The 22,394-nt window shown below is 44.8% G+C and overlaps 1 protein-coding gene across 1 annotated transcript; it reads right to left on the bottom strand.

Moving 5' to 3' along the window:
- Positions 1-11,353: 11,353 nt before the first annotated feature.
- On the bottom strand, positions 11,354-22,076 carry OSTM1 (osteoclastogenesis associated transmembrane protein 1). The gene is made up of 6 exons (XM_055810735.1): positions 21,712-22,076; positions 18,382-18,496; positions 16,796-16,893; positions 15,328-15,492; positions 14,369-14,534; positions 11,354-14,074 (listed from the first exon to the last, which is right to left on the bottom strand). Exons 1-6 carry the CDS (start codon positions 22,042-22,044, stop codon positions 14,019-14,021), a joined length of 933 nt encoding a protein of 310 aa, XP_055666710.1. The 5' UTR covers positions 22,045-22,076; the 3' UTR covers positions 11,354-14,018.
- Between the last annotated feature and the right edge of the window lie 318 nt (positions 22,077-22,394).

The following is a 22,394-nucleotide window of genomic DNA, read 5'->3' on the forward strand; positions in this document are numbered from 1 at the left end:
TAACACATTTTTGTGTGCTTCTAAAACTTACTTAAAATTGATGAAGCAAAGGTTTACAGGCCAATGCAAGGACCTTCAGCGCTCTTCTGCAACTCTGTCGAAGGATTAACAGAGACCGCCACTATGCTGAGACTTTGTATGATGTTACATTGATTTTTTTTTCACAGCTGAGCTATGTATTTCGAAGCACCAGGGTTTCTAATGCAAATGCTACAGCCTTTCACTGTAGCAACTTAGAGGAGCAATGCTATGATTTTAATAAAGCTTTCAGATTAAGTGACTGCATGGTTACACCATGATATTAATACACGTTCTTAACTGTCAATTAGTTAACTGGCTAATAAAAAGAGCCTAGCTTATAGGATTTTACTAATGAATATAATGCTTTGTTTCTGGGCAAAACATATGCTTTGGATATATAATTAGAAAAAGCCCCCCTCTCTCTCCCCCATCGAGAGAGCATGTGCAGCTGAATAAAGGAGCTCATTATACCTGCAAGGGGTCAAAGTCTGTGGATCTGTAGCTTATGGTATTATGACAGATTACAAAATCACTCTATTATGTTAGTCAATCTGTTTCCAAGCACAAACTAGCAGGGAGCAGGGCACTAGAACCTCCCGAGCAGAGCACCCATTGGCTTTCCCCGGAGGTCTTATGATGGGTCAGCTGGCAGTGACACCACCTCTGACAGCTCACATGTCAGACCTTCCCTGCCTGACTTCTGCCTTTGTTATCGCAGAGCCTCTTCACCAACAATCAATCCCTGCTTCAGGTTGCAAAGAGCTCCCAGTAAGAGCTGAAACAAATTTGAAATCTGTGGGTAGCTATCACTTGTGCTAATGAATGCACTTATGCTCCAGCCGACCTCTCTCAGGCTCTCGCCTTAAAAAAAAAAAAAAAAAATTAAAAGTTTTTAAGTGGAAAGGGGAGCAGCTACACAGCAACAGCTGGAAGGGAAAGCATTGGGTTCGGCTTTAGTGCATGCATCAGTTTAAAAGGAAAAAAGTAATACATATGTGGGATAAAGAGACTTCAGACATGATAGAGATCCTAGGAAATATGTGACTTTCCTAATCTTTCAGGGAAATTATTCTGCTGGAAAGTCTTATTCAGTCAACTCAGCATAAAACTCCTTGGTACCAAGTGGAAAGAAAATCCTCTTGTATTCGAGAAACACAGCGACAGTCAGCACTGTGGGCACACACATTTCTGACAGATCGCACCTTTCTGAGACCCTCGGAAGATGGGTGGTCCCACTGCTGCCTTGGGCTGGATATTTCACCTTTGCACCAGCCCAGCAGCTGCACCAGAGCCAGGAGGGCCCCAGCGCTGCCAGTGAGGCACAGAACGACGGGGGGCAAACCAGAACCAGCAGGCTGGCTTAGGTAGCCCCCAAGGACTGGAACTAACAAAGCCGCATTTGTGCTCTCTGGTCAATTGGTTGTGGTGTCCAGGAAGATAGAAAGTCTGACTGAAGCTTTCCCTGCAGCTGGGACTTGTACAGGCTCTGTCACATGGGATTTTGTCATGTCTAACCAACGGTGAGGTCAAGGTGCAGCCTTTCTGAGGGGCGATTTCTATGTGATTTCTTTCCTCTCCTCGGCTGCCCTTATCATGAAACCTGTAGGAACTCATTGCTCCTTGCATGTTCTTCCCTGAGTCCAGTTTGATTAAGATTTGCCAAGAGATTCAAAAGCTGGGTGTAAATTACCCTTGTAATTTTAACTTTGCTATTTTTGGTACGCCTCCAAATTAGCTGAAAAAATGGTGAAGTAAAATACATGGTGAAAAATTAAAGTAGGAACCCCCTTCCTTTCTCTTTGAACCATCGGCTTGGGTGAGGAGAGGGAGAATTTCCCATAGTTGAGCTTTGCTGTTATTATACCAAGAGCTGAACAAGACCTTCTCCTCTGCTGGGAAGCAGCCTTCCCTGGCAAACAGTGGGAAGTCAGAACTGGAGTATTTAGAGTAAAGCAAGGTTTTGAATCAAAATTCCCAGGTTTTTAGAAAAGATGGGGGGGGGGGGGGGGGATGTCCTATTAATTGTCTCAAAAATAGACAGCCTGGCAGTCTCTTTCTGTTTCATTTCTGTTTCATCTGTTTTAGTTCAGGAGCTAGCTTCTCCTCTCAGATACATTCACAGGTTCTGAAACACATTTATCCCATTTCTTAGCAGAACATACATACAGCATTACCAGTCCTACAAACATCTTGTTAATCCCCAGAGGCTGAATCCAGGCATGGTGAAAGTCAGTTCATGTCCCTGGAGATCAGCAGAGCGACCTTAGTTTACACTGGGGAACACTTTGGCCCATATGCTCTGATGTATTTGGCTAGCAGCCAAGGAGTTCATGACTTTTATATGTTTGAACAAAAGGCGTTGAAAAGAGCTTTTGATATGGTTATTTGGTGAAAGAGATCAAACGTTTCCCCTTTGCATTAATCCTTTTCATGTTTTCAGTATATAAACTAATTTTTTATAAAAACTTCATCCTGCAGGTGCACATGGTTTGAGAAAGAGTTATTTGGGGCATACGTGCTACTGGGGCAACTGCAGAAGAGAAATGGCAAAGGTTTAGGAAATCAACCAGCACAGAGAACGTGGACAGAAAATTATGAGTCCTACTTGTCATGCCAGAACCAGCAGGCACGGTGGAGACAGGCTCCTAGACTAGAGATGACCCACTACAGCAGCTCTTACTTCTTCAGTCAGCACTGTTCTTATGCAGTTGTCACCTCAAAGCTCATCCCTGTGAAGCTACAGATGCTCAGGGCACATGTTTCAATGACACAAGAGATGTATGACAGCAGCCCCACCGAGCTGCTGTGTGAGCGGTGCTGGGCTGCTCCCGGGCTCACCCCAGGCTCAGGCAGGTGCAAGTTTGCTGGTGTGTGCAGGGAGCTGGCGGCTTTCCTCCTGCTGGAGCATCCCTCCTGCTGGAGCATCCCTCCTGGTGTGGAGCATCCCTCCTGGTGCAGAGCATCCCTCCTGCTGGAGCATCCCTCCTGGTGCGGAGCATCCCTCCTGGTGCAGAGCATCCCTCCTGCTGGAGCATCCCTCCTGGTGCGGAGCATCCCTCCTGGTGCAGAGCATCCCTCCTGCTGGAGCATCCCTCCTGGTGCGGAGCATCCCTCCTGGTGCAGAGCATCCCTCCTGGTGTGGAGCATCCCTCCTGGTGAGGAGCATCCCTCCTGCTGGAGCATCCCTCCTGGTGTGGAGCATCCCTCCTGGTGAGGAGCATCCCTCCTGCTGGAGCATCCCTCCTGGTGTGGAGCATCCCTCCTGGTGCGGAGTGAGGGCAGAAAGGCTCCTGCTTCCACGGCAGCAAACCTTGGGTGGGTCCCTCTGAAAGCAGAAGGCACAGGAGGGTTTGCCTGAGCATCAGGAGAGGCTGAACTCATTTACCCACCACTTGGCACTTGTTTTCTGACCTCTGCAGCCCCTTTGTGAGCCCCAGACAGCACTTGCTTGTCTGTGTGCTGGGCTTTACTGCTGTTCTTGAAAGCTGCCCCAAAATGAGATTTACTTCTAAGAAATAACAAAACCCAGGCAGGCAGGCATGATCTCTTCATCTTTCCGGGGGTTTTGATTCCTTTTTAAATGACCTCTAAAATATTTTCCCATTAATGCAAGATCTATTTTTAAGCTACCAATGTCATTTAATTAGTCATTTTTCATGAAAGGCACATCTGACTGGAATTTATGCTCTTTTTATCCCCTTTTAGCAGCATACATTATCTTTCCTACCAGTGAGTAAGATGAGGTCTCTTAGTCTTAGGTCTAACAATCACTAGGGCTTTTTTCCATTTTCCCTCATCCCCCTCAGATGCTGGAAGTGAGTACAGCAGACAGTCTGTGCACCCCCATTTCACAGATCGTCTGACTCATGCTACAGGAGCGAAGAAGCGACACCTCTGAAATCAAGAAGAAGCACTTAGCAGAAAAAGTGATACATGTATATATTTTTAAATCTATTTTAGACATTTTTTCTGTCACTTCTACACCTGTCCATGTTGTCTTACACTTATTGTCCCCTTGGAATGAGTTTCCAGTGTAAAAATATGAGAGTTTACTAGTGTCAGACTATTAAGATAACTTAGAGATTAACTTCTGCCCCAATCACGTAAAGGACGGTGCTGTTACTTTACTCAGCACTCAGAGCTGGGTCAACATAAATTTTCAGGAAAAAAAGGTGCAGATTTTGAATTGAAATGATCATAAATACAAACCAAAGCAGAGAACAAAAACATTGTTTTGCCCAGCTTAAGTGCCTTCACGATCTTACAGCTGCTTCAGCATAGTTCAAATGCAGAGCATGTGGGTCACGTCCTGGCATCCTCACACAGAACGGCCATGCCTCCAGGTCCCTGGAAGAGGCCGTTTTGGTTACAGACTTCTAGACATGGCAGCATCAAAAACCTTGAGAAGGTGAGAGATCAGGCAGAGCCAGACAGAGACCATCTGTACATGCTGTCTTGAGGTTACCTACCTATATGCAAGACCACTGGCTGCTGTAGAGCGAGGTGTGTGCTGTGGGGCAGTCACCCCATCTGGGGACAAACCTCGAGTCCAAGAAAAAAGCCTGGTCCCCGTCCCAGAGCTGTAGTCCCTCTGCATCACCAGCAGAAAGCAAAGAACATTTGGTTTACTTCTTATCTCTTATTATGGGGGTTGCTTTTGCTTGAACTGAAGTGGACATATCTATGCATAAGAAGCAGAAATCTGCCCCGTTACCAGTCACTGGGGGTCAGCTTTCGTACACAATCTGCTAAGGAATGCGAGAGAGGAGCTGTTATAAAGGAACTGGATATAGGAAGTCCCTTCGCCAGCCCCATTTTTTGAGCAGTTCCTCGCTATCCAGCTGTTGTGTGAGGCAGCTGCATGCTCCCCAGCAAGACTCTGGCACTCTTGGGGTACTGAGTCAAAGCAGCCTTTGCCACACGGCTCTTTGGGGATGCAGAGTGTGCACGCTGGTGGCACTGCTTCTCAGGGCTCTCTAAGCCTCTACTCAGAGTTGTAAAGCCAACAACTACTGTTATCATAAGTGCCCTGAATGTCTCCTTACGTAGCAGAACCTCTGCACAACCCATGCTGAACATCTGGTGACCCTCCTCTGAGGCAGACGGCAAGAGCATTGCCAGCAGCCCCAACAGCAGCGCGGCTGCGCGTCCCTGACAGCAGCCATACAGGGGAAGGAGCTTATGGCTGAGTGAACTGCAAAGGGAGGCCAGGTGCTTCGCCCAACAAAATGAAACGTGTCGGTACCGTTTCCACCTCTAAACCAACACCAGGCAGGAGAGAGCAGCCTCCCTGCTCTCTGCTTGGGAAGAGCCACATTGACATTTGCTTACTTGCTTCACGGGCAGCTTTCCTTTCAGCCCGGTGCCCATGGGTGTGCAGGACCAGCCTCTGCTCACTAAGGGCTCCAGTACCCTGCAGCCCCCTGCAAAGTACAAGGATTTGTAGCATCTGGTCACTTGTGAGCTTGGAATTACTATTGAATATATTACTGGGAAGAAAATCTGTGTTCGGGTATAAAGCTCTTTTTTAAGTATTTGGGTACCAGAAAGAGATAAACATCGCCTCCTAGTAACAAGCCATTGTCTGCTTGTGATGCAAAACATCAAGTATTAAAATTATTCTGCTACAAGATCGTCTTTGCCCAGCACTTTGGGAGACAGCCTATGTAAACTTGCTTTCACCTCCAGTAGTGTCTCTTGCCCTCTAGACTATGGACTTCTCTTTGCTTTCTGATCCTAGTGATCATGAATCTTTGCTGTGCCTCACAACTGAATAATGCGTCCTCAAGGAAAGCTGCCATAGCCATTTGCATTATCACAAGAACCCAGCTCCCATCTGGTGAAACCGCAGGAAGCTGCGCCCACCCTGCCTAAATCAGGACCACAAATATTAAAGACAGAGCAGCAACCACAGGGTAGAGAAACCACTTCCGAGATGCCAAAAATTACTCCATCATGTTGCAGTAGCACAGAGCCAGAAGAACCAGCAAACACTGTGGACTTTAGAGCTGGGAGAGGTGACACCAAGGCCTGGGAAAACAGGAGAACACCTGAAAGGCGTTGACTGTAGATTTTAAACCCAGAAGAAACAGTCAGAGAAGCTGAGGATAATAATGCCTTGAATAAAGCAAGGTCAAAGCCTCACTAGTGAAAAAACAGGAGACTACCAAAGTTGACAAGCATGAACTAAAGACCATTTGAATGCTGAACTTGACCAAATATTTTCAAAAATACCTTACAGCTGAAAAAGAAGGAATATTGTTCAGAAACAGTAAGTCTTACAGGAGCCCAAGTCCTGCTTTCAAAGTGGCTTGGCTATTGGGATGCTACATTGTACTGTGGGCCACTGAGTTTGACCATACTTCTTAAGGCTGGATTTAGACTCCCTAAAGTCACTAAATGAGGAAAAGTTACCATTTTTCCCCTCAGAAGTCCTAGCTGTTGCATCATGGGTGCAACAAATGTGGGGACAGCTGCCACAGGGAAAGATGCTTTAAAGCTGCAAGCGTAAAACCAGGCTGCTGGGCTTTGGCACGGCCCGTCAGTGTATCGGACCCCAGCAGCCACCCAGCACACAAAGATGCCGCAGCACTGCTGGTGGTGGCAGGCTGAAGCCAGAGGCCCCAGTCCCTCACATTACTGTGAATAAAAACCTAAAAGGCAGAAAGCCTTATGCCTCCTGGAGAAACTAAACTCCGGCAGGTCCTGCTTTTCAAGCAGTGAGATTAATTTTATTCAGGAGCTTACAGTTGCTTTGCTCAGCTGAAGGGTGTTGTTATATTTACCATATTTTTCTTTATTTACCCAACAGTGCTGTTGCCAGCAAAGAACAAACACCATTTCTGGTGCATGGTGAGCCTCCTGGCAGTGGCCCTCCCTGGTGAGATGCTGCTGTGGGACTCCACGGAGGAAGCTGGGTGCACACGTTTCACAGAGTACAGACAGCTAAACATCATAGAAATAAACAAGCGAGGTTGCCTTGGCCATGCCAGCCAACAGGCAAGCTAAAAGCCAAGGAAATTGTTCCAGGAAAAAGAAAAGCTTAATCTTAGTAAAAATATAGTCCCTGAGCACTGGCAGGGTCAGGGTCAGATTGGGTTACGTGTTGTATAAGCCCCCGTTACACAAGCCAAGGCAGGGCAGAGGCTTTCCCAGGACTACGCAATCCTGCTTTCTCTTGCTCGGTTTTGCTCTTGCTTGCTCATTCCTTCCTTCTCACTGTCCCTTCTTCCAGTGCTTGCTTGGGCATCAAACAGGTCAGTCCAAGTGCTTCCATTGCCCTGATTCAGTAGATGGCATAAATCACTTGGTCTTTAAATAAAATATGAGTGTGGGAGCTTGTGAGTGGACCTAAGTAACTCATATGAGTGGCTGCAATAAAGGCAGCTCTTTATATGCTGCTTATCTGTGTAACAGACAGCAAAGCGTATTATGCACTAGGGACCGGCCTGCTGTAATGCAGAGCGATCAGAGCCCAGGGGCTAGATGGAAGCATCACTTAGACCTCTGCAGCCTGGGCAACAACAGCGAACAGTGCTGAGCGGGCTCCTGATAACTGAGAAAAAACACACCACATGCATGTTTCATAGAAATGACGTGACTATTCATCCCCTAACCAACTTCGAGCCAGCTGTTAAGGACATTATTTTCCCCTCAAAGCATGCATGTACCTTTCATGGCACTCCATCCCATTCACCTTGATAGTCTGTTTTTCCACGAAGAAGTGTCATTATCCGTGATCAACTAATATCTTTGCCAACACTCAGCGGTGCACTCTTTGCATCCCAGTGCTCACCCTTCAGGCAGACGTTCTGAAGGCATCTCCAGGCTGCTTTTTTTGTTTGTTTGTTTGTTTTTGTAAATTTAAGGGAGCAATGCAAAGTAAGGCTGCTCCTCCTAACAGACTTCCACACTGCATTTCCTTCTCCAGAAACAGTTGCCTTCAGCCCTCAACTCTCCCTTTGCCAGATCACTTCCAATTCTGTTCTGAACACCTGGAGAAAAGCAGCATTCACCAGTAGAAACATGCACTTTCCAGAGCCAGAACCACATCCTCATTTGAAAACCTACTCCAGCACAGTACAAACAAACTACTTCTGACATTTTTTGTAATTTCTACCTGTTTGAGTAATTGCTCTGAACTCAGCACACTTCTGCAATACTTTGAAACTCATCTTCCTGGTTTTAATATTCTAGGTTTGACACCAAGACCCTAAAAAACTGCTGAAATATATATTGGCAACTCATCATAGTCTTCCAAAGAAAAAGAAAGAAAACATGGTACTGCAAACAGAAAATGTAATGCCATTTTTAGAAATATGGAGAATACATGGATGCCATAAGAAATACAATACAACTTGCTTCTTAATCAGCAAGAAGGGAAGGTAATTATCTAAAGCGGTCTTTTCATTACAGAGGGAAAGAACGAAACAGTAACCAAAATCCTCTGGCTTTACGGGCTCCCAGTTGAGGCTTGCCCCTGTAGTAGGAAGTGTTTTATCTGGAAACTGGAGAGCCTAAACTTTTCAGACCTGGCCAGTATTATACAAAGGAACAGATTTCTATTATATAATACCAGAGAGTTATAAAGTACCTGTACTACTCATACTTCCCTGTCCCCTTCTACAGACTCCTTTGAAAACCTTCAGTTATTACCACAACTCTTAGGACTCTTCCCTGCAAAGTCTGCTCCCTGCAGTCTGGTTTTTTCTGCAGCACAGTAAATCGCTACTGTTTCAAATGCTTGAAAAAAAAAAATTTGAATGAAGTCCAAAAGAATATTCCAATTGCCAGTGGCTGTTCTCTCTGTCTTAACCTAGATCAGTTTGACATAAGCCATTTACTTCATAGTTAACCCCGGAAAAATCCTGCAGGGAATATAAATTCATGCATTAATCCTGCTCACCAATTTGGTTCCACTGAGGTTTGGGTGATGGATGTGCCACATTGCAACTTTGGCTCAAATTTACTGCTTCGAACGTTTTAACAAAACACCACTCAGGATCCCTCTGTGATCCTCACAAACTCTTCATTGCAGAGGAGAGAAAGAGACATGACTGTAAGTGCTGAGCATTACAATGAAACAAAGCAGCATTAAAGTTGCTCCGTGCTTAATGCTGCGGTTTAAGCAGCTAATGTTGTTTTGGTTGAATGGCATGTTCATTACAGCAAATAAATCAGTAATGTGTGGGATTATTGAAGAGGAAAGACATATTAAACCAGTTTAGGGCATCATATTGATTATTTTTGTGTGTGTGTGTCCGATTTAGCTTGGCGTTTTTCAACAGTCAGTTCTAATAAACACTTGTATAGCACAGATTAAGCTGGTGGGAATGCTGCCCAGAAAGAGTATTATGAATAACTTAAAGCACTGGTTTAATTGCAGCAATCCATGATACTTACCATGCTGGCACCAGAGCGGAATTTTCAGTATTAAAAGTTAAAACTTCGACCAAGCTACTAGCAAGTATCTCTCTCTTATTAAATATTTGAAAAAGCTTTCCAACACTTTTACCTCAGATGACAGTAGTTCATTTAACCATTTAACTTATTTCCACCACAACTCATTAACTTATTTTTAAAAAATAATTAGTGGTTTACTTGACTAATTAGCGGTTTACTTGACGCAACTTTGTGTCTCTGATGCTGCAAAACATTGCAACGGTGTCCCTGCTGTCCCACCACCCAATCAGCCCTATTCTGCCTGGTCAGATTTATAAGGAAGATGAACCGAAGCAAAAAAGCATAAATGAGCTCACACTTCAAGCAGCAGGCTCCCTTCAAAGCTGTGCTATAGAGTATTCCCATACTCCTTCCCCACAGTGCCAGTTCCCTGGCGCTATCCTGGCTACAGCTCAAGAGAAACTAGTAGGAGCAGCCTGATCCAACTTCGGAGATGGCTCTGCTTGAGCAGGGACTAGGTGACCTCCAGGGGTCTCAAAGTTGGACTGACAGGAGGGGAATAAACACAGTTAATGCTTAGGTGAAAGAGCAAAGCACTCCCCAGCGCCGAATGACCTCCCCTCAGCAATTTGTCCATGCAGAATGGAGATCCCCTGTAAAACACCAATGACATCTGCAATAAGCAACCTCCCAGCCCACGCACCCACACAACAAAGCAGGGATTCAGCGGGAAATGGGGCTGGGGAAAAAAAAAAAAAAAAGTCGCCCATTTAGTGCTAAGCAGGAGTCCTCACTGAAGCAGAACAGGAGCTTTGTGAAGAGCCTTTGAACGAGGATTACTTCAACGCCATCCACTTCAACAGCACCACACAATCCAGGCACCCTCCCAGAAGAAAGTGGTTGCTTTTCAGTAAACTGGAAGCAAGTCCCTGTTGCCATCCCATTACTGGCTGCCATTGCCCACCTGCCCACAGGCAGCCCACGCGTGTGTCCTGCCACAGACCAGCGGGGGACCTGGGCTCAGTTGTTCCGCTTCCCTGCTACCACCCCGCAACCTCACCTTCACCAAGGAGCCAGAGCCTCCCTCTTCCAGCTCAGCTGCAAGCAAGACCCCATTTCTACCCTCTTTTCTCAGGACCTTTCAACCACCTGTGAAATTTAGCAGCCTCTCCCTCCAAAACACTTTGCTCCGAGTGTGCTTACAGACCCCCATTTCTACCCTCAATTACTGCCTGAGCCTCTGCTCCACTCATTGAGTAAATCCCCCTCTTCTCCCTTCTCCTGTGCTTACTCCTTTTCAAGTCCCTCTCCCAAGCATACAGGTAACCAGAACCGTTCCTAGTTCTCCAGCTGAAGCCACACCTCATACACTGGCATTACAACTTTCCCAGCCTTCCTGGAAGTCCCTTGCAAACGATGCACTGAGATTTACATTTGCCTTCGAGACATCCACATCCTGCCACTAGCACACGAGGCTGCTACCATCAGGCAAGGCACCAGGCTCTCTCCATGGTGAGGCACTGTGCGACCATTTTTAAAGAAATCTTCCAAGTCAACAGCAATCCAACACTGTGCCTGCTGAAGCTGAAAGAGTAGCCAGTGCAGGCAACCAAAAGCTTCCCCCAAAAGACAGCAAGCTATCCCCACTAGCCTTACTCACGCACACCCACCCAAGAAACTCCGTTGCAAGTAACAGGAGCCTTTCCATATACTTCAGCAGGCTTTGACTAAGCTGAAACTCCACCCTTTCCTAGCAGTTGCAGTATATTTGTTCTGTAATTCAGTGCAGCACTGCTTTGAAAACAACTTTCTGATGCTGTTTTCCTGCAAATAGCATAATGGGGAATAATAAGCAGGTGCTTCTGAACAGAAACCCGGAACAGCAGAAGTGTTAAACTACTATAAATGAAGCAATTAAGTAACCACACTGTTCATTGTTTATTGACAATCTTTATTAGAGCTGACTTTCTGTATTTAGAGGGTAAGTATAAATACAAATCAAAGTGCTACCCTGCAGTAAGAAATCTTTATTTGCACAAAAAAGGTACAAACAACTAGTATTTCAAAGTTCATCCTATTTAGTACATATAATACCAAAAAGGCAAAAAATAAACCAAGATGAAAGACTAGCAGCAAAAAGAATTCTAGTTCTCCTTCAACACAGTCTGTGCTTCCACATTTCTCTAGGAAATAGAGTATAAAGAGAATTCAATCAATTTATATACGAAATATCCTACCAAAAATATAACACTGTGTAAAGAAAGTTAGTAGTACAAAGTTGGGGCGGGGGGGCAGGACACAAAGAAAAATGAGAAAATAGTAGATATAATATTAAAAATCTCAAATGTAAACTTGACTGCTGCTTTAACATTAAAAAAAAAAACCACCAAAAGTCACATGAGTATTTCCGTTTGGCTTAGCAGCCAGGAAAATAAGAAAAGCTGATTTTTTAAATTTTTTTTTTTTTTAAAGTGCTTAACCACCATATCCAAAAGTAATGACTTTCAGACCTACTTAACATGAATGTGCTCAAAAAGCCACTGCTTACAGTATAAAAGCTGTCATTCTGAAATGCTGCACATACAAACTGGCTTTATCTGCACGAATGAAAGATTCCTTTGAACAGCTCTCAATCATATGATGTCCCAAATCAATGTAATGCTATTACAGTGGGCAGCTGAATAAGTCCCAGAAAGTTGAAGTTTACTTTTTATATCTATTATTCTTAATCTTTTTTTTTCCTTTTTAAAGGCAGCATGCCTCTCCCAGCCGCAAGAAGGTAAATTTATGTAATAAGCAAGAGAAACAGAGTTTTATGGCATTGTTGTAAACTACCTAGAACAAATGTGACTGTGGACATGTTTACAGAGGGAGATAAACACTTACTGATAAAGTATAAAAAGGCAACCACTTGGGTAGGACCAATTGCTAACACAGTATTTTACTTGGTATTAAACATACTGTCCACTTGCTTTATAACCAATAGTATGTCCTAACTCAAAAAACCACAGTAACAAGAAAACCAAGAAAACAGATGACTTTAAGAGCTTTAGGACTTTTTGTTACACTGTTAAATATTTATTTGAGCCTTAGTGCAAAGGAAAAAAAATTAACATTCTAGGCTCCAAAGCAAGTCAAATACATAAGACTATTTCACGGGGTTTTGACAGACATGAGACACACAGATTCCAAGAGAAAATTAATTTTTTAGCTGTAATGGCCACTCATTTTTATCTCAGGGTTAGAAAACACATTTAAAAATGGGAGCAAAGACTCTGGCATTCATTAACCTCAAGTACAGCTACAAATCATTCCAACCCTACCACCCTCCCAAATCTAAACCATCAGTATTGCTGCAGCTGTTGAATTGTGCCCACAGCCTATCACTAGCACTGTCCACCCCCACATTATCGCAATAATTTCTCCATCAGCTCTGGAATCCTGCAAGCTTGCATTTGTTTACATTCATCTATTTCACAGGCCTAATTTTTGTAAACTATTTCTTGAAAGCCATCAATTCCCAACACAGTATCTTCATTGTCCTTCAGGACAGTTTTTAAGTCAGAGAACCCTCTGGTTCATTTACCACTAAAACACATTATCTAGAAATGGTAACTTTTTCCCTACAAAGTTCCTGTAAACACTTCTGTGTTAAGCCACAGTAAGCTTTAGACCAGGAAATTCAGCATCTCCAGTGAATTGACTTCACCTCACTTCTCTACAAAAAGAGCAACCAAAAAAAACCCTTTATAATTAAAAAGGAAAGGATATAACACAACAATGAAGCATTCAGTTAACTAAGCAGACATCTAAAATAAGCCTCTGAAAATGTAACATTTGAAAAGCAATTATTTTAGTGGTTAAAGTGTGCAAAGGACTAAATACGCCATATGTTTCAGAGATAACCCAATACTGTAGTCGTCAATGATTACTATTCAAGTCTAGCACGGGCAGTTCTGTTGCTTTTGTTGCTGGCTTTGGACATTATATATTACCACTTTCTCTTTATATTTGGGCATTATATACTACCACAGCTTTCATGTCTTTTTTTTAAAATAGATACCAGCAACATGACTTTAGAGTGGTATAGGAAATACGGGTTTCTTTTTTAAATGTTTCCTGTTCACCCCAAGTATGGCAAGACTGAATATTATGTGGAATTAAACACAGTGTTTCAAGCAGGAACATCAAATATTATTTCAAGTTTTGTCTACGAAAATCACCTCAAAAAGATCCAGAATTTCAGGTTTCTGTGAAACAAATACAGTAATTATGGAAAAATACCATGCAAGGAAAGTATAGCTATGCTATTGATGAGAAGTACAAAAGCTTAGAACCAGAAAAACACCAGCTTCAGCCTGAGACTGAAAAAAACCACAGATTTTTCAAAACCAGAGTCCATACAGTGTCCAACAGCCCTGCCTTGTCATGTTTGTTAATAATCTCGCTTAGAAGTCAGACAGCATTTTGTTTAACTTGTGTTGCTCTGTATCATTACACTAAACCATAATTAACTCCTCTTTTGTCCCGGCCTCATTCCAACACAATTGTACCCACTGTATACCAGCAGCAGTTCTCAGGTTTTGTTTTGCAGCTCAGCTGTATTTTTCTTGGATGTTCACAAGACTGGCATTTGACTGGATGCGCTTGGCTGGAAAAGGAAAAATTATATGAAAATTAAACACAAAGAATTCCACAAAACTCTACTCCCTCTATTTATCCGACACAGACTTGCAAACAGCTTTCTGTTCACGTCCAGAAACTTCAATGAAAAGATACGGCTGAAGCTCTTTACTACCCTCCTTCAGGGGACAGCAGCAGACTATTAGTTGCTATTAGCGCTGTCAGCACAGCTGCAGACAGATCTGGCTGGGCCCCCTCTCCCACAAGAGCCAAAGCAAGTCCCTGGCACCACCCAACTCCAACAGCCAGCACCACCACTTACGCAAAATGAGAATCCGTTTCTTCTGCTTTGAGTGAAGGAAGCTACTAAGGTAAAAAACAATAGGTAGGAAGAGAATAAAGGATGAAACTGCAATCACTGGGACCGTATCACTGCAGGGAACAGAACAGTTGAAAGTCCTGCTCCAAAGCTTACGTGTGATGTTCATCTAAAAGAAAAACATAGGCCATGAAAGCAAGCACATGTATTTTTGCTGTGCAGCATAGCAAACACTCAGGCCTCAAGACATTCAAGTGTTCATATAATGACCTCAGAAAACAATACTTTAACAGATCTCCCCCCAAAAGCAAGCAAACCCCTAGAAATGTAGAGACAGACAATTTTAATGGAGCCAAGATGTCCACATCGAAACTTTTACAAGCGTCAAAACCAGACTGTGCTCAGATACACTGTAGACATTGCCACATGCCCATTTCCCAGAGAACTCACTGACAGCCTGTGGGGACAGGGCTAATCCCATACTTTCGACAGCACTCCTTTTGCCCAACCACTTAAAACCCCACAATACAGCAAAGCTTTTTCCAAACACATGTCACTAGCGCTGAGGACCCCTATAAACAGAAGGAATCAATTATCACACTGGCTAGAACAATAGCAGTAAAGCTTCACATTAAAAGCCAGAAGATTAAGAGATTATTTTTAAATCCATCCCCTTCGCAGGAACAAGAAATGGAAGTGCAGCTACTCAAACTGGAATGCACTTGGGTGATCAGGAGCTTCAGCCACGCTGCTGCTGCACTGACTGAGGACAGGACCTAGCAAGACAGCCCCACCAAGGTAACCTCCCCTCCATGGGACATCAGCTTACCAAAGGCACTGCTGCCCATGCTGTCCCCCACTGAAAGGGAAAAGGCAATCCCTCACAAGACAAGCACAAGTGGCTCAGATTAGTAAAGACCTCCATGACAAGGACTCCCTGTTGAATGTTAATAAATACTTACGGCATCTTCCACGTCGATACACAAGTGGGCGGAGTGCCCAGACTCAGCACCTTGCCTGTTCATCCTTTGCAAGTTGTTATACAGGTCATTCAACATTTTGTAGGTTTCGTTGCAGTTTTTACATACTTCTGTGTAGTTGTTTGGTGACAGATAGATTGTTTGTCCCTAGGGTTATAAAGCTCTGTATGAATGTTGTTTTATGGCATCATAAAAAAAAAAAAAAAACACCTTAAAAAAATAGAGCCAAGTTTGAACCAAAATCCAGATTTCTAGCATCCTACACTGAGTAAAGGCCCAGACAGACAACTCATACTCATGACTAGGGACAGAATCCTTTTCCTGCAGGTTCTGCATCTCAAACTGTTCTTTGAACTAGCAGTTTTATTTAAACATTTTTCAAGTACCAGTTCCCAGAAAAGAGGGTGGGGGTGGGAAGAATTACTAGTAATCCAATGTTATTCTGAAGCCAGAGGTATCAGTTTTCTTAATAGTATTTTGTTTGTTTTTTGTTTGTCCATACCTAACAACTGTTAGGTTGCTGCTGCTGAACTATATTGACGGATACAGACTGTGCCATAGTCAGAAATTCTTTCCATTTGCGGCCTTCACCACACCTGAACGCAATAGGACACACTTGAAAACAATACCACAATCCTACAATCTCTATAGGTATTGCAGTCCAGTAATGGTTGTACCAGGTACCCACCGACCACTGGATTAAGTACTAGTTCAGACACTTTAAGTGATCCGCGGGCCAGTTCACACTGCTCCTGACCAAGGCCTATAAAGGCACATTTCCTAAAGATCATTAATAATGAAAAAAGCAGTTTTCTCAAGAGATTGTCCCACAGCCACCATTTACAGTTTTTACTATTGAACAATCCTGAAATTTGGCCAGTTTCTGACTGAAATGGAACATTGCAGTTTCTTTGGCTATTTAAGGTGGGGTTTTTTTAGGACAATTACCACATGTATTTCACTAAGTTATATTGCCTTTGCAATATGGACAAACTTTAACTACCCATAATTTTACTAGTCAAAATAATTGTTACAATGATTTAAGATAGCTGGTCTTTCTGAACTAGACTATATTATCAAAAGGTTATTTAAAGATTGAATTGTTAAGTCAGAAGATAATTCTACAAAGAGATAGAAAAAGAGACTTACAGCATGCAGACATGCCATTCCTTACTGTATAATTATCAACTATTGTGAATTCAGAAATTCTGATGTGAAGTAGCACTGCAATTACATACAAAATGAAGTCAAGGTGACTATCAGTTACAATTGTTAGGTTCTCAATCTGTAAACATCTGCATTTTACAGATCATTGCTTTCTCTGCCTAAAATTCAGAAACTCACCAGCAGTTTATTTGCCTAATCTATAACTTCAGTTTATTCAGCATAAATAAGATTTTGCTAGCCATTAGAGGATTTAGTGCTTCTTTTACATACACAGCATAAATACCTGAAGGTTATGTTCAAAACATGTCAGAGATTTATTGAATAAATCCAGGAATTCTACAGTAGAATCTGATAATCCCTCACTGTTGTTCTTTAAACAATCTGTCAAAGAGAAAGAAAAACATCAGGATATTCTAATTTCTAACATTTCCATAGCTGATAAGCCCCAGATACTCCACTCCTGCAAAAAGAGCTCTCGACTATAAAAGACAGGTCTAGTCAACACTGCGGTTTCCTTATCTGCCTGCCACTGATGTCTCAGACCTGCTGACCTAACTCTTCATCGAGAACATATTTCAGAATTAATTGGCCTTGATTAAGTGAAAGATGAAGACTATCATCAAGAGCTTTCTGAAGAGGGGGTCTGAATTATCTTTGGACTTAAAGATAAAACAAGACATTAATTTTCTAGCCCACCAATCTGGCTTTGCCCAGCAAAAGTAACAGCCATTTTGTGAAAACAGAAGCACCAGCAGTAGAGATGAAACAGAGAGCATCCAGTAGAGACAGACCGTGAACACAATAGCAGAAATCAGAGCGTAGGTTATTAATGTCTAAGAAAAGAGCTGACCATTTCACCAGCTTTGAGGGGAGCTCTGGGGCTTTCCTCCTAGGCAAAGGCTCAACCCTACCATGTTACTGCTTCCACCCATCTCACCCCACTTTAGGTGCTCTAATCACACAGAGCCTTGAAAACAACAGTGGTTTGGGAATTTAGACATTCAGTGACAGCACCGTGTGAGCAAGCCAATATCCTAGAAAATTCTCCTGAAAGGAGGAAGTGCCATCAGTAATGAGGGCAAGCATCCAGCTGGACACTGGGCAGAGGCTAAGCACGGCAGGACAGCACAGACCACAGAGCTGCTCCTGTACTGCCTTTCACAGCCCTCACACAGCCCAGATGCAGGAACGAAAGCAAACACTTCTGGGCTCTCAAGGGACACTGCAGTAAACTTTAACACTTTACACTCAACTCCATAGTGCTACTCCCACTGTTTTCTAGTGTACCTGTTAGTGTAGGGTCCCACTCCCCACACCAAGGGAATGACAAAAAGCCATAGTTTAGCTGTAGGCATGGCACAGTATCATCAGCATGGGGACAGTGAGATACAGGGATAGACCTGGACACCCGCCATGCATAAAATGAAATCAAAAGCATGGCTATGGAGGCAGATACTGTTCAATGTGCAGCCATTCCAGAGTTACTGACTTTACTAACAAACAAGGAAAAAAATTTTTATATAAGTCTCTTAAAAAACGGGAAAACTGAGAAAAACAGAAGAAACCACACTGAAGCTAAGGAGAATCTCCAGCAAGGTCTGTAGATCACAAACTAGCAAGACTAGCTTTTGCGAGAATAGTCTAAAAGAATAATTATATAACAGCTAAGTTTTCTGACAGACTAGTGCCCTCAGATTTTGGCAGTATCCCTTACAGAATAAAAAGCTCGTGCCCTTCATTAGAGCAGCTCCAACAATTTTTGTGTTATCTACTCACTGTATTTAAACAAATACATACAATTCCTATCTGTGCAGTTTTTAAGGGCTAAATCATAACAGTGGCATGAAAGCTACAGAACAAGTCACATACTTGCACAGTTGGCTGCATCCCAGGTTTCATTAAAGAACTCCGAAAGGGTCACAACTATCTGCAGCCTGTCTGAGGTCAAGATGCTTTTGGCACAATTGTGGCTCTCAGAAGAATTCTACAAGGAAAAGGAAACAACAAGTGTTAAAAATACAAAGGGAAAATTTTGAAAAGTTTTTTAGGCAAGCACAGCTAAGCAATCACAATGCATCACATCAATATTTCTAGAACAGACAGAGCAGAACTGATGGAACAAGAAAACTCTTTTGATCCTCCAGTTCATACTATGAGCAACACAACTCACAGTCTTTGAAAATCTACTAGGACTGCATGGAAGTCAATCAAAAATATGCAACTGAAAGGTGGGGGGGGGGAAGCAGCAAGCACAGAAATAGGGCTTCCTCTGCCAAGTAGCTCAAATTCATCTATTTCTGGGCCACTGCCCCAGAAGCCAGCTCAAGGCGTTTGCAGTCAGAGAGAAGACACGATTGTTCTTGATAGACTGAAGGAATATTTGAAGGAGCTGAACCAACAGACTGGTCTCAAAACAAAACAAACCCAAACAACAGAAAACAACCTCCAAACACACCGTACCAATACACTGCATCAGCAGCAAACTTCCCCCTGATGCAGCAATATCAGGAACGCAGTCCTCTGTGAAGCAGCACCCATGGCTGCTCCCCCAAGCCTATGACCAGGCCGGGCTCTCATCCTCCCCAGACACGGGTACCAAGCTCATCTGTCTTAGAGAGCCGTACGACACACCCCATCCTCAAAGCAGGCACTGGCGCAACTCTTGCAACAATGTATTCTCTGAACCAAGCTCATAAAAAAAAAAGAAAGAAAAAAAAAAGAGTAACTATAGAAGCAGTTACAAAATAAACAGCAAGAACCCCTATCGGAATTCAGAACAATGTTTTTCTCCTTCAAAGCTTTATTTTGTCCCTCAAATCCCTGATATGAAACCATGACCTCAGTCAGCTGACTCCTGTGCTCCAGCTCCTGGTTTCTGGCTGCTAAATTGACTTAAGCACTCTTGAAATTGTAAAAGCTGCCAAAAGCCTCTTTGATAAGTGACGTGGGACATAAGAGAAAATAATCTCTTTAACAAGAAATATGTTCCTTACAGAGCTTTATAAGAGATCCAGTTTCCATCTCTCTTTGTTAAAACAGGTTTATTTTTAAACAAGAAGTTTCCCTTGGAGACTCAACAGCAGAAGTTGAGTATCGCCACATCTGGTAACTCCTACATTCACCCACTTTCACTTCTGCTAAATTACAAACGGATATGCAAAAAAGTTATTTATGCAGGAAACTCTCTAGTTGCTTCATTAAGGCCTCTAACTGTGAAACTTCCTCGCTAGCTAGACTTATGAGTGGGAAAAAGCACTTCAAATCCAAAACTGAACCAAGTCGACCTATATCATTCCTTAAATGTTTGCCTAATTTATTAATCAGTCTACTGCCAAGAATTTCATATTTCAAAAGATACCCAAAACTTAACTTGGCTGCTTCTTTCATGTTGCACTGTAATTATTGTAGGAATGCGAAGATAAAAACATCAGGTATCTGATTACTTGTGATCATGGATTGAGGTTGCAAGAGGTCACCTACTTTATTTATTTGGTTAGTTAATCCACACACAGAAGGAGACGCAAATGCTCTTTAGTACAGATGTGTCTTCCAGACCACATAGTGGACCAGTCCTCCCAGGCTGCCAGTACACAAGCACAGCAGCTGCAATGACTTCATACATATTGTAAGTACTGGGATACATTTAGCAACCTAATCCTAGCCAAGACATCATGCTGAAAATACCAAGAGAATTACATACCGAGTTTCTCACTTTCACACTACCTAGTCACTGGTATGAAACAGCTTCCGTATGAGAAACAAATAAAACAGATTACAGGTTTGCAAACTAGAACAAGAGACCACTGGCTAGATATTTGCCCTAGAAAGGACAATTATCAAATGAACATCCATGTCCTTTTCTAATACAGGCACTGGGGTGGTGAAGGGAAACAGGCAGACAACACACCAAAAGCAGAAAGTGATACTTCTTCACACAACAGGTAACTAAGCTGTGAAACAGTTTGCAGCAGGACACTGTGGCACCAGAAGTTTACCTGGGTTTAAAGAGCAACAGATTTTTTTTCTTGTCAATTGCAATTCTAAATAAAGATTCAGAAATCCCAAGATTGGAAGCACAATCCACATTGTTATAAACTCACTCTTTGCTTGTACTCTTACCAGGACACCCACTTCTAGCCATCACCACTGAACAGACAAAGGTCCTTTGGTCTGATGCACTGTCATCCTCACATCATCCCAGAGACCAACTTTTACAAATGGGTAAACTGGCCAAAAACATGCAAAACTAGTTGTGAATCACCTCCAACACTAAGAAATTTAAAAAAAAAAAAAAGAGAGAGAGTGAGAGCTGATCAAGAGTCTGGAGAATGTAAACACAAGATCCAGCTTCAGTCAAAGTTTCCCACTGGTGGGGTCCACAGACTCCAGCCAGTGCTCAGGACTTCTAGCTTGCTGCCACACACTCCCACCAGCTCTGGAGCCAAGAACACTGTGGCATGGTTCCCCACAGATGATGTGCATCACTCGCCACAGCTTCAGAGACCACCAATTTTCCAAGAAGCAACAGGCACCTAAGCTCTGGCAACGTTCCTGGTTAGCACTACACAACAACCTGTGAGCCAGCGCACGGCTTGAGCCATTGCTACATCAGCAAGAACAGCTCAAGTTTTTCCACTCACACAGAGAAGCAAGGCTTTTTTCTGCAGGTGAAGCTGCTTGCCCCTAACCACGCCAGGAGCTGGCTGCACAGACCATGTCACCACGCCGGGCTGCAGAAGGTATCGCTGACAGCGGCGCTCCCCACATGCTCCCAGCCTCTCCTCAACTGCCTCACGCACCCGGTGGGGCTTCCGGTGCGGGAACGGACCCCTGCGGGCTGGAGATGCCCTACCCGAGACACGGGTACCCCGCTCACTGCCTCGGCGGGGCAGGCCACCCCGACAGCCGCGCCCAGGCCCGGCGCAGCGCACGGCGCCCCCCACCCGGCGCAGGGCCGGGGCGCAGGGCCGGGCAGACACCGGCTGCGGGGGCCGCCGGCAAGGGCGAAGCAGCCCCGGACCCCACGTCCACGTGCGTGGGGCCCAGCCGCGCTCCGCACCGCACTGCCGTGACTGGAAGCCTCAAGGCAACAGCCCGGGCCCCCCAACCCGGCAGAGGTGCGGGAAGGGCCGCACGCTGGTCCCCGCCCCGGGCAGCCCCCCTCGCCCGCTCGCCCCCCGGCCGGCCCCGCGGACGCACCCCGACGGCGCGGGCGATGCTGCCGTACTGTGCGAGGAGGCGGCGGTAGTGGCGGTGGCAGGCCTGGCAGAGCCGCACCGGGCGGGCGCGGCGGCCCAGGCAGCCCGTCAGCGCCGCGCTGCCCTCCGCGAAGGCGGCGAGAAGGCGGCGGCACTCGGGCTCCAGCTCGGGCAGGTCGCCGGGCAGCCCGGCGCCCCACAGCTCCTCCGCCAGCTCCTCCGCCTCACCCAGCGCCTCCAGCGCCAGGGGCCGGCGCGCCTTCCCGGCGGCGGGGCCGAGGGCGAGAGCCAGGGCGAGCAGCAGCGGCAGCAGCAGGCACGGCTGCGGCGCCATGGCGGCCGCGCCGAGGAACCGGAAGCGCAGCGCCGGCAAACAACCCGCCTCCGCCGCGGGACGCCGCCGCTCATTGGCTGCGGTTGGGAGGGGCGGGGCGAGAGGCGGGGATGGGGCGGGGCGTCTTTCCGGGGCGCGGCGGTGGGGTCTGCCGGTCCCGGCGCGGGCAGGGGCTGACCGCCCGGGGGGTGCCCGGACCGCCCGAGGGGTGCCCGGACCGGGAGCGCGGTTTCTGTGCCGTGCATTTCAGCCAGGTAACATTCTTTTAATCTGAAAAGGGGATTTGAAAGTATCGGCCGTGTGGGAAGTGACTTTCAAATGTACTGAAAATACAGCAACTATTAGGAAAA

The sequence above is a fragment of the Falco peregrinus genome, chromosome 7 (assembly GCF_023634155.1).
Source record: "Falco peregrinus isolate bFalPer1 chromosome 7, bFalPer1.pri, whole genome shotgun sequence".
NCBI lineage: Eukaryota > Metazoa > Chordata > Aves > Falconiformes > Falconidae > Falco > Falco peregrinus.